The sequence below is a fragment of the Lycium ferocissimum genome, chromosome 3, assembly GCF_029784015.1.
Source record: "Lycium ferocissimum isolate CSIRO_LF1 chromosome 3, AGI_CSIRO_Lferr_CH_V1, whole genome shotgun sequence".
NCBI classification, from domain to species: domain Eukaryota; kingdom Viridiplantae; phylum Streptophyta; class Magnoliopsida; order Solanales; family Solanaceae; genus Lycium; species Lycium ferocissimum.
Window position 1 is genome coordinate 12,741,815 of NC_081344.1, and position 10,946 is coordinate 12,752,760.

Genomic DNA, 10,946 nt, shown 5'->3' on the forward strand with positions numbered 1-10,946 from the left:
CCTTTTCCCTCATTTATTTTCAATCTATTTTCCCATTCCCGAACAGTTGCTTCTTTTCGTATCGAGTTCTCAACAATTACTTCTTCTTTAATTACTTCTCTTAATTTTCCTCCCACTATTATTCCTCTTTAATTCATTCTCTTAATTACCAGGTACGCTAGAAGACATAGTGCATGGGAAGTGAAAAAAACAACACAGTGAAAGAGCCGTTGATTTCATCAGATTCTTCCTTCATGAGGGAATCTATGTCAAACTCCATTCCGACATAGAACACCGTGATAAAGACCACGCTTATGACCAACATCTTAATACGATTCTTGGTTTAAGGTGCTGCAGGTGATTTGAAGTATTTTGAGAGTATTTCAAATTTGTTGAGATAATTTTAAACGATAAACTGTATGATAAATAACATTAAGAAGATAAATTATTTTTGGATTGTGGCCAAAACAGTGTGGCCAAAAGACCTTTCCGATTTCAAATTTGTTGCGGGAATACGAACTGTATGACAATCTGATTTTGGACCAACACATTATGGCTCTTAAAATATTGTGCACTTTTTCGATTTCGTTACCTTATCATGGGAATAGGTTTGTGTAATGTTGTCAAATGTGAGCAAAGTGAATACTTGCCTCGAAACAGAGGCCTCTCAAATTGACAACATGCTTTATCCACTTGTGAGTTATGACTTAGAAAATGAGGTTTGAAGCAAATATTCTGGTAAATTTGATAATAGTCACTTTTTAGCTTTTGTAATTGAAAAACGGTCAATTTTCATGAAATTCTGCCTTTGTATGACCTGTGGTCGTTATTTCTGTGAAGAAATATTCACCTTGGAGGGGTTAAAAGAAACCAAGGTATGCAAGAAAGTAATGGTTTTAGGACGCGTCATCGGCTTTGAAGCGAGGGAGAAACCAAGAAAAGAGTCTTTATTAAGAGAAAGATTTTGCTGATGAATGCAAGACAAATATTACAGAAGACGAAGGGCACTGCACAAGCATTGCTATTCCCAGTAAGGGAAATGGTAGCATTTCTACAAAGTGGAGAAAAAGAGGATGAGCAGGGGAGTTCTTTCAATTTTAGTTTTTGAATTTTTACATTGTATAGCTGGCCATCAAAATAATAGCCAGCATTATATAAAATTAATTTTGAGGGCATTTTTTAATGCATGTGCTTTAGTTTCACTTTGTGTGTCTATGATGATTTTCTTTATACAAAAGTATAGCCTGAAATCAGAATCTTGATTAATATTGAAGTCTTGATATTGTAAAATTTGTTAGACTAGAATCGAAAAAGTTACTAAATTATGAAGTAATTTCTTTGAGGGAGAAAGAACAATGAAGATGTGACCAGTTTGTAATTGTTTGTTTTCTTTTTCATTCTTGTTTCTATTTTAAATGCTTTAGAAGAATTTTGGTTGGATATCATGAGCAAATAGCGATGATAATCTCACTTCAGTTTTTGACAAGAATGGTTTTCCCCCTTTGAATAGTTCATGTTGTGCATAATCCCTAGAATTTAGCTGAACTAGTTTGGAGAAATTGACTGCATTAAGAACTTCTATTTTTTTCTAATAAAAAAATGCAGTTGCCTTTGAAACAAGGGTTGATGCTTTTGAAGGATCAGGATACTTCTTCCATTAGCTATAACTTTATATTGAAATTAGTTAAAATTATGTTGTTTACCAAATTCTTGATATATAAAACTTTGACTAATCTTCAATCTGACAGGTGGATCTAAATCGAACTTTGCTGACCTTCCTGTACTCCATGACATTTTGGATAGAGAAATTGAAAGTCTTTAAATTTTACGTACATGTATCCGTTGCAAAGAGATGTCTACAAAAGAGATGTCAAGTCGTGATTTGATCGACTCGACTAACAAGGTAGGTTACATAATTGCAAGTACTATAGTTTCAAAACGTGATTAATTTTGAGTCAACCTGTGATTTTACATGTTAAAAGTTTGAGGGATAAACGCATGTATACAAGAATGGTCTGGTCAAAGCTTCACATCAAACTTCAAATAATTAAGATACTAGGACTGAAATAGTTTAGAAATTCCACTTTAAGTGCATGATTTGAATCATAAGTGAATTCGGTTGAAGGCTCAAAAGTACTGAACATTAAGTGTGTACAGGTTGAGTACTTGAGTTTTGAACATACCGTGATGTACCTCGGAAGGATTATGCTTTATGGTTTCATATATGAGCAGCTAGCCTGGTCATATTGTATTTTTCTTTAACTTTTTTCTCCAAAGCAATATTATATTTTTCATTGTGCATAGAAAATTATTTTAACAAGAAAAACTACGTATGCATTTTGCAAAGTATGCCAACAATTGCAAAAACAAAAAATAAAAAAGAAGAACTACATATGACAGTTAATAATATCTTCATTAAAAGTTACCAGACAGGTGACAAAATGATTTTGAGAGCCCCAAATAAATTTGAGAAGGAATGTATTACTACTCAGTACTCACACTTTTAGGAGCTTACAACTTCTCCTGTTAAAGAAATCGAGGTTTAGTTTCATTCTATTAATCTTCGTCACAATGTATAAACATTTTTCTCCTAACTCGTGAATTAGATGATAATCATATTTTATTTTGAGATTTAGATGAAATTAGTTATGATTTCTATTTTTATGTCTAAAGGAAATGATATATTTTTTGGGGGGAGGGGAGGGCGCAAGGATTAGCCAAGTTCATTACCGTGGAAAAAAAAATTGAACTGTTCAGGAACTATTATTTTTTATATTCAGAATTAAATGAAATTAGTTTTGAAATTGATAATATAGAGAATTTATAAATGGAGCTTCATCTATTGACGGTGTCACATTAATTTTACTATAATATATTCGAAATATGTAAGAAAAAAGAGTTATGTGCACCTTACAAGTTCTTAAAGAAAGACATTACAGGATAGAGGTTGGTAATCACAATAAACTTGAAGCTTACAATGATTGCGCGAAGCGCGGTCAAATTAACTAATTAGTATATAAAGGCAGAAGCCGAGAACTGAAGGTTGAGGTGTAAGTGATTCCGGATTTAAATTGAAAGATCCAATGTATTGGGTAACTAAGCATGTCTTTGGAAGAGGGCAACCAAGCTAAGATATAATAACATTGTATTGTTATGACATTTCTCTAGATCATTATTTGCATTTTTTTATTGTCCGAATTTTTCTTTCCTTTCCTTAAAAAGCTTTTGCCCTGTAATTTTTAATTTTTTTTCCTTCACATTTTCATTAAATTCAAATAACCTTTAAAAAGCCAAACGTCTCCATTTATTTATTTATGTACATATATTTAATTTTGAATCCCTTGACATAAATTGAAACGGGCTTCACTTTCAGCCCAAGGTAACAGGTACGAAGCCGGCTAAACGCATAAGTTTTTCCTTTTTTGCTGTGGTCGTTTATTTTTTCCCCCCTTTAATTTAACAGGCAAAACAGCGCCGTCCTTCAACTCCTTTTTTTTTTTTTTTTTTAATTAAAAAAAAAATCGTGAGGCATTGGTGGGATTAAAGAATCCCTAATGTGTAAAACAACATACCAGTAAAATTTCACAAAGTGGGGTGTGGGGAGGATATAGTGTATGTTATCCTACCTTGCGAGGTAGAGAGGCTCTTTCTGGTAAAGAATCCTAATTTGAAAGCGTGCAAATTAAAGGAAGAAGAAAAAGAGTGTGCTCTTCTCGCATCTGCTTGCTGCTTCTTCCGTCAATATACTAGTCTCCTGTTGGTTGCCCCTATCCAAGTAAGTTCCCTCAATATTGTTGTTGTTGTTGTTGCTGCACTACTTATTTTCACTTATTTTATTTACTATAATAATCATATGAGCTGATCATAAATAAAGTGAGGATTCATATAGTCGACCTCAACTTGTTTGGTATTGACGCATAATTGTTCTTGACGATGATCAACTGTAAACAATGCCTGAATGGTGATTTAAGCTTACGCCTGCTATGCATGCATGTATTTACCTTTTGGTGATAAAAAATGATGCACCGATTTTTGTTCAGTGAACACACGGGAAGAGCAATTTATGTTAAACTCCTAACTAAATGTTGTATACCGTTGAGTATGCTCTTGATGATGATAAATAAAATATGCTTGTTCTGAAGTTATATTTTATTCAAAGATTGTCAAGAAATAATAAGGATAAAGAAAAAGAAATTTAACAATAATTTATTGTCTAACACGATATATTTTGCTGCTAAATTACCATCTGATTAATATGAATAATTATCATATATTATTATTGAGTTTTCAGTTGCAGGGAATTACACAAACAAAATGCTAAATGGATAAGGGAAAGAGTTTGAGTTGACTTCTATAAATAAAGTCCAACCACGAAAAAGTCAATTATATGTATTTAACATTCTTGATTGTGTTAGCTTATTATTATTCTCTATCGCCTATACCTAGGCTAATTGGATAGTACTGAGTGGTAGAAGAAAATGAGGCACAGGGCTAAAGGTTCGACGCAATCTAATCCATCTACTAGATGGGAGAGCAGCAATTCAGACAATGTGGTTTTGGTAGCAAAAAGGTCAAAATATGTGATTTTAGCGTTGTTTGTGCTAGCGGCATATGGGAGTTGGTCTGTGTATCAACTTCAGTTTCTCAATCTACCTAAGCCACTTGGGGCGGAAGAGGTTGGTAAGAGGGGTTTCTCGGAGCATCAAGCCATCAAACATGTTGAAGCCTTAACTCAATTGGGTCCACATCCTGTTGGTTCAGATGCACTCGATCATGCCTTGCAGGTATATTAACTTTTCAATTTAATTTTCTGACAAGTTGCTATTTACTTGACATCGTATGTGCATCCAAAACATTTATTTCTTTACCTTCCTAGACTGCTTGGCGTAGGTATAACTGCATCATAACTACACATTTATCACATCTTTTTGAAATGCTTACATATCTAGCTTATGTATAATAAAAAAATTTAGTTCTTGGTGAGAGCAATATTGTTATTTATAATAATAAGGATTAATCCAACTTAATCAGATACTAGTCATGTGTTCCAAAAAGTTTTACGTGCTTGAATACTTCTCCCCTTTTAATACATTACCTTGGATGTTATTGTAAAAACTTTCTTTATTAATATGGAGATTTGGGTAGTTTAGTTCAAAGTTCTAAAATATTTCTCTTTAAAAAGTAAGTATTTTTTCTTTCTATCCTTTTTATATAAATTTTATACTTCTTTTATACTCTTCAATATTGTCTAAGAGAAAATAAAATCATACTAACATTTACCATCAAAATTCTTTTGGGACGTCAAAATTTTGGGAACTAATGCCAAGGCTTTACTAGCCTCATCACTCTTACCTTAAACCAAAATCCTAACTAGTGTTATCATTGATCATCACTAATATTTGTGGCACATACACACCTAAATGATTCAATATTCATTTTTCTGGTTGAGTGGGAATCTTAAGTTTTACAGTTATTGCTTAAGTTGCTAATTTCTGTGCTCTCTCTCTCTTTTTTTTTTTTTTTTTTTTTTTTTCTGATGCAGTATGTCTTGCAAGCCATAGAAACTATTAAAGAAACAGCTCATTGGGAAGTTGATGTAGAATTAGATCTTTTTCATGCAAAATCTGGTGCTAATTTTATTGTTGGTGGACTTTTCAAGGGGAAAACTCTTGTTTATTCAGATCTGAACCACATTGTACTAAGGATCTCGCCAAAATATGCACCTGAAGCAACAGAAAATGCTATTCTAGTATCTTCCCACATTGATACTGTGTTTTCCTCTGAAGGGGCTGGAGACTGCAGTTCATGTGTAGCTGTTATGTTGGAGCTTGCTCGAGGAGTATCTCAATGGGCTCATGGGTTCAAAACTGCTGTAATTTTCTTGTTTAACACAGGAGAGGAGGAGGGCTTAAATGGTGCTCACAGCTTTATAATACAACACTCTTGGAGTGATACTGTAACAATGGCTATTGACTTGGAGGCCATGGGTGTTGGAGGGAAGTCAGGAATATTTCAGACTGGTCCTCAGCCATGGGCAATTGAAAATTTTGCTTTGGCAGCAAAATATCCATCTGGCCAAATAGTTGCACAGGATATATTTAACTCCGGGGCAATAAAATCTGTTACTGATTTCCAAGTGTACCAAGAGATTGCCGGTCTTTCTGGTCTGGACTTTGCGTATGCTGATAATACTGCGGTATACCACACAAAGAATGACAAATTAAAGCTTTTGAAACCTGGTTCTCTTCAACATCTTGGAGAAAATATGCTTGCCTTTCTGCTTAAGGCTGGTACTTCTACTAATCTTCCCAAGGGCAAGGCGACAAATTCCCATGGAAAATCTGGCCAGGATACTGCTATATATTTTGACATCTTGGGAACATACATGTTCGTATTCCGTCAGCATTTTGCCAGTATGCTCTACAATTCGGTAATATTACAGGCACTTTTAATATGGACGACATCCTTATTCATGGGTGGATATTCTGCCATGGTATCGTTGGCCTTATCATCCTTGAGTCTCATGCTCATGTGGATGTGCGCAATCGGTTTCTCTGTACTTGTTGCCTTTGTTCTTCCCCTCGTATCATCTTCACCCATTCCCTTCGCTTCAAGTCCATGGCTAGTAGTTGGTTTGTTCGGTGCACCTGCTGTGCTCGGGGCTTTCAGTGGTCAACATATGGGTTATCTCATTCTGTTGAAGTATCTGACAAAGACATTTTCAAAAAGAAATGTGAATCTGCCTTTGGTTGTGCAAGATGATCTGGCAAAGTTAGATGCTGAGAGATGGCTCTTTAAAGCAGGTTTAATGCAGTGGCTTGTTCTTTTGATTGTGGGAAACTTTTACAAGATAGGATCTTCTTATTTGGCTCTTGCTTGGCTAGCCTCTCCTGCATTTGCATATGGATTGCTTGAAGCAACTTTGTCACCAGCACGGCTGCCAAAACCCCTCAAAACGGTCACCTTGCTGATTGGATTATCTGTGCCTTTCTTGCTTTCTTCTGGCATAATTATTCATTTGGTTGCCACACTAATTGGCAGTGCAGTTCGACTTGAAAAGAGTCCTGGCAGCAACCCTGAGTGGCTGGGCAATGTAATGCTTGCAATATTTATTGCTGCCATAGTATGTTTGACACTGGTATATCTTTTGTCATACATTCATATTTCAGGTGCAAAGGTGCCACTTATTATAACGACTTGTCTTCTGTTTGGCATCTCGCTCGCTGTGGTTCAACTAGGTGTTGTTCCGCCATTTACTAAAGATACTGCCAGAGCTGTAAATGTTGTGCATGTTGTAGATATGACAGGAGCCAATGGCAAAAAGCAAGAACCAACCTCTCACATTTCCTTATTTTCAACTACTCCAGGAAATCTAGTGAAGGAGGTTGAACAGATTGGAGAAGGATTTACTTGCGGCACTGATAAACATCTTGATTTTGTAACATTTTCGGTCAAGTATGGTTGTTGGAGCGAAAAAAATGCTAATATTGGCTGGCATGAGCCAGATATTCCTCTGATTCGTGTTGAGAATGATATCAAGGGTGACTATAGAGTTACACAGGTATCCATTGACACAAAAGTTTCCACACGCTGGACTCTGGGTATCAACGCTGATGAAGTGGAGGATTTCCAGTTGAAAGACGGTCCTGAGGAGTTGGTTCCAATTGGCGATAAGAGCAATGCAGACGGATGGCACATAATTCAGTTTTCAGGAGGGAAGAAGGCACCAAGAAAATTCAGTCTGACGCTTTTCTGGGCCAACAATCATACTTATAAGTCCTACAAGAAGGATAGCAACACAGAACAACCCTTGCTAAAACTGCGGACAGACGTTGATAGAATAACTTCCCCAACGGAAACGGTACTTGGGAAGCTTCCTCAGTGGTGTTCTTTGTTTGGGAAGTCCACATATCCTCTTACCTTAGCTTTCTTGAGTAGTTTTCCCGTTGATTTCTAGGGCTTGCGCGAGGGAATGCAACTTTTACAGGACAAAAATCAGAATAGATACAAGACTTTGATAGGGGTGGCCACTGGCCATAGCGCTCCACTGGTAACGAAGTGCAACACGTGCTCATGGTTTTTCCTTTTTTTTTTTTTTTTTTAAGCCAGAGTAAATGTTTGATTTAGAACAGCAGCAAAGCAGCCTATAAACTGCAGTAAAGCTTCAATCTGCTTCGAAAAAGCTAATAATGTATGTTCAATATTGGATCTCATAGATATCTTCATGAACGAAACCAACCAAAATTCATATATCCAGTCTGCCGGTCACTTACTAACTTTAAATTAAAAGTTAATAACTTTTTTTCATTGTGTTGCGGGGAATTGACAGTCATCCAGAAAATTTGAGTAAAATAATCAAGTAGAACATGAAAAAGCGAAAACCTGACACAAAATGTAGCAGGAAATTGTTGGAAGAAATAAATAGATACAAGTTACTATGCAAAATTCATAGGAAAGAAGGCCTTACAGTAACAGAATTATTCTTATCTATGCTGATAGAAGTTCCTATCCTATACCTAGCTAAATAGATTCCAAAAGAAACTCTGCATATACGGTATATCGTAGTATCTGTATTTACATCACTTTGTTATCAATTGGATTACTTTTTTTGTTTCCCCAGTATCCGGTACCCACAATAGACCTGACTAATAATTTGAATTGGCGCTGGTAAGTTCCACATTGGGGGTAACATTCCCTATCAAAGGCGACTCCATTCTTGAGGCTCAAATCTGGATTCATGCCCTGATATTTCTCTGTAAGGGTAAAACGATGCCTACCAAAGACGACAACGATCTCAAGACTCGATGTCATGACATCCGGTGAAGATGGAGTACTCACCTAGAGACAGATTCAGAATTTAAAGTTTATGGGCTTTGAACTCACAATCATTTTTACTTACTAGCGTAGGGATAGATTATTTATACGTATGAAGTAGATTACTTAACATAAATATAGAGTCCGGACGAAAGTTACAAACTTCTACTGTAGATTCACCCCCTGTACTTACCACCCGTCGCAACCTTTGGTTGTTGTTAATTTACATCACTTTGTTATGAGATGAAAAAAAATATCAAGAAAAGGAATCAAATTTAGGAAACAGAATTGGATCTCTGGAGTGAATTAGAGGAGGAATTCAAGAACTGGATGCAATCCTCAATGGCTTCAGCTCTTTGACAATCAAATCTTTCTGCATAAGAATGCGACCTTGCCAAGCTTGTCGAAGAGACTTTACGTGAACACCTTTTTCTGTAATTGGATTTTGAAAACAAACTTAGAGCACTAGCAACCTTAGTTCTTATATCCTTTAAAAAACTCATTGGAGAAAATCCTGAAGAACTTCTTTGAATACTCAAAATAGATGAAGTTGGTTCTTTCTTAGTAGGAAATTTTATGGGCTTGTTATAATCATGCTCATGGCTCATACTCACTCTATTACTCATTTTTTGTGGCAGGGGAGATGGTAAAATTTGGTTATTTATTAAGAATTGACGAGATAAAGGGAAAAAAGAAGATATTACTAGTAAAGAAGAAGGATTTAACCTACTTAACCTACTACTGTAATTTAATAAGACCAGTAGAAACTTTACTGATTTTGTAATTTAGCAGTCAATCGGATCAATTGACTGTGGACCAAAGAGAGTTTAACTCACGTATTTACCCCCTTAATTTTGAAGCAACAGATACTAAAACATTTTACTGATTCGTGCTCGAGTTTTGTAATTGAATAATTTGTTTTAAAATAATATGTTTTTATATTATGGATGTGTTTAGTACGAAGGAATATGTTTTCCACGAAAACTATTTTCTTGAAAAATAAGTAATTGTTTTACTTATTTTCTGATATTTGGGAAATAACCTGAAAATATTATCCCAAGAACATTCATTTTATATAATCTAGTCTAGTAAGAAGGTGACGGTGTGTGTGCGGGGAAGGGGCATACCTAGGTTGGAGGAAGGAGTTAAATGGAATTTTCCTTTATCGTTGAAAAATTATATTGTGTTATATAAGGGTCCAAATCTCATGTGTAACATTCTTTAATTGAATCCTAGTACTGCCACTAGTGTGTGTGAGGAGGGGAGGGCTTGCAAAGTGGGAGAAGGCGATTAGCATAGAATATCGATCATTTATAAGATTTATTTTCCTACTCTCGTAAGGGAAATCATTTTTCTAATCCTCAAGGAACTAGTTTTTCTCTCCCTCCCAAACACACCCTAAGTCTAAACCTATTTTGTCACAAAAAAGTGGTGTACGATACTGACGCAGTATCCACCGGTACGAGCTTGATTTAGAAGAAATAGTTGATGGACTTTATTTCACCAACTTAGTACGAATATCTTCATTTTGATGTTGATAAATTCGTAGCGTCTTAATAAATTGACGGGAATTCTACTTGTAATTAGTTAGGTAGTGTTCTATTTGCCTCATTAATTTTGTCATTGCATTTGCGCGTAATATATAGTACAATTTACTTTTGAAAGATAATTTTTTTTAACTACTATTTTCTTCAAGGCTTTATGTATAGTGTTTAACTTAATGCAAATTTGTTGTCAATAATGCTGTATTAATACTTCAACTTATATATTTCTGAATATTAAAGTTCTAATTTTACCAGAAATTAATAAATAGATTGATATAGCGTGCCTTCTATAAGTCTTTTTTTCCTTCAGAAAACAGTTTAGATTCTATTAATAATGCATAAAAGGTAGTATAAATAATCTAAAAGAGGAAATAACAGCATGAACTAGTACAATCTGACTTGGGAAGATTGTTTCCCAGAAGATACTATTTAAATTAGAAGGGCAAAAATTAAAAGAGGAGGAAGAAAACAATTAGTAGCTAAACGTTACATTAGAGTTGGTTAAGATGGCATTATTGCTCTAGATATATTCAAGATTGTTGAAACGTGCATGGAGGGCAATCACAGGGTTATATAATGTACCTCCACGAACCTACTTTCAACAAAACC

General features: G+C 35.1%; 1 protein-coding gene across 2 annotated transcripts; it reads left to right on the forward strand.

Annotated features, from left to right (window-relative positions):
- Positions 1-4,429: 4,429 nt before the first annotated feature.
- On the forward strand, positions 4,430-8,066 carry LOC132049762 (uncharacterized). Of its 2 annotated transcripts, none has more exons than XM_059440685.1 (2): positions 4,430-4,763; positions 5,522-8,066. In XM_059440685.1, exons 1-2 carry the CDS (start codon positions 4,458-4,460, stop codon positions 7,934-7,936), a joined length of 2,721 nt encoding a protein of 906 aa, XP_059296668.1. In that variant the 5' UTR covers positions 4,430-4,457; the 3' UTR covers positions 7,937-8,066. The 2 variants fall into 2 exon arrangements, with proteins under 2 accessions (XP_059296668.1, XP_059296669.1); XM_059440686.1 differs by having other exon boundaries at positions 5,639-8,066.
- The last annotated feature ends 2,880 nt before the right edge of the window (positions 8,067-10,946 follow it).

What these genes read in the sequence shown, in the direction of transcription:
- LOC132049762 (XM_059440685.1), top strand. Translation starts at nt 4,458, where the DNA reads ATGAGGCACAGGGCTAAAGGTTCGACGCAATCTAATCCATCTACTAGA. An exon ending in CACTCGATCATGCCTTGCAG is followed by an intron (nt 4,764 to 5,521) that starts GTATATTAACTT and finishes TTTCTGATGCAG; the next exon opens with TATGTCTTGCAAGCCATAGA.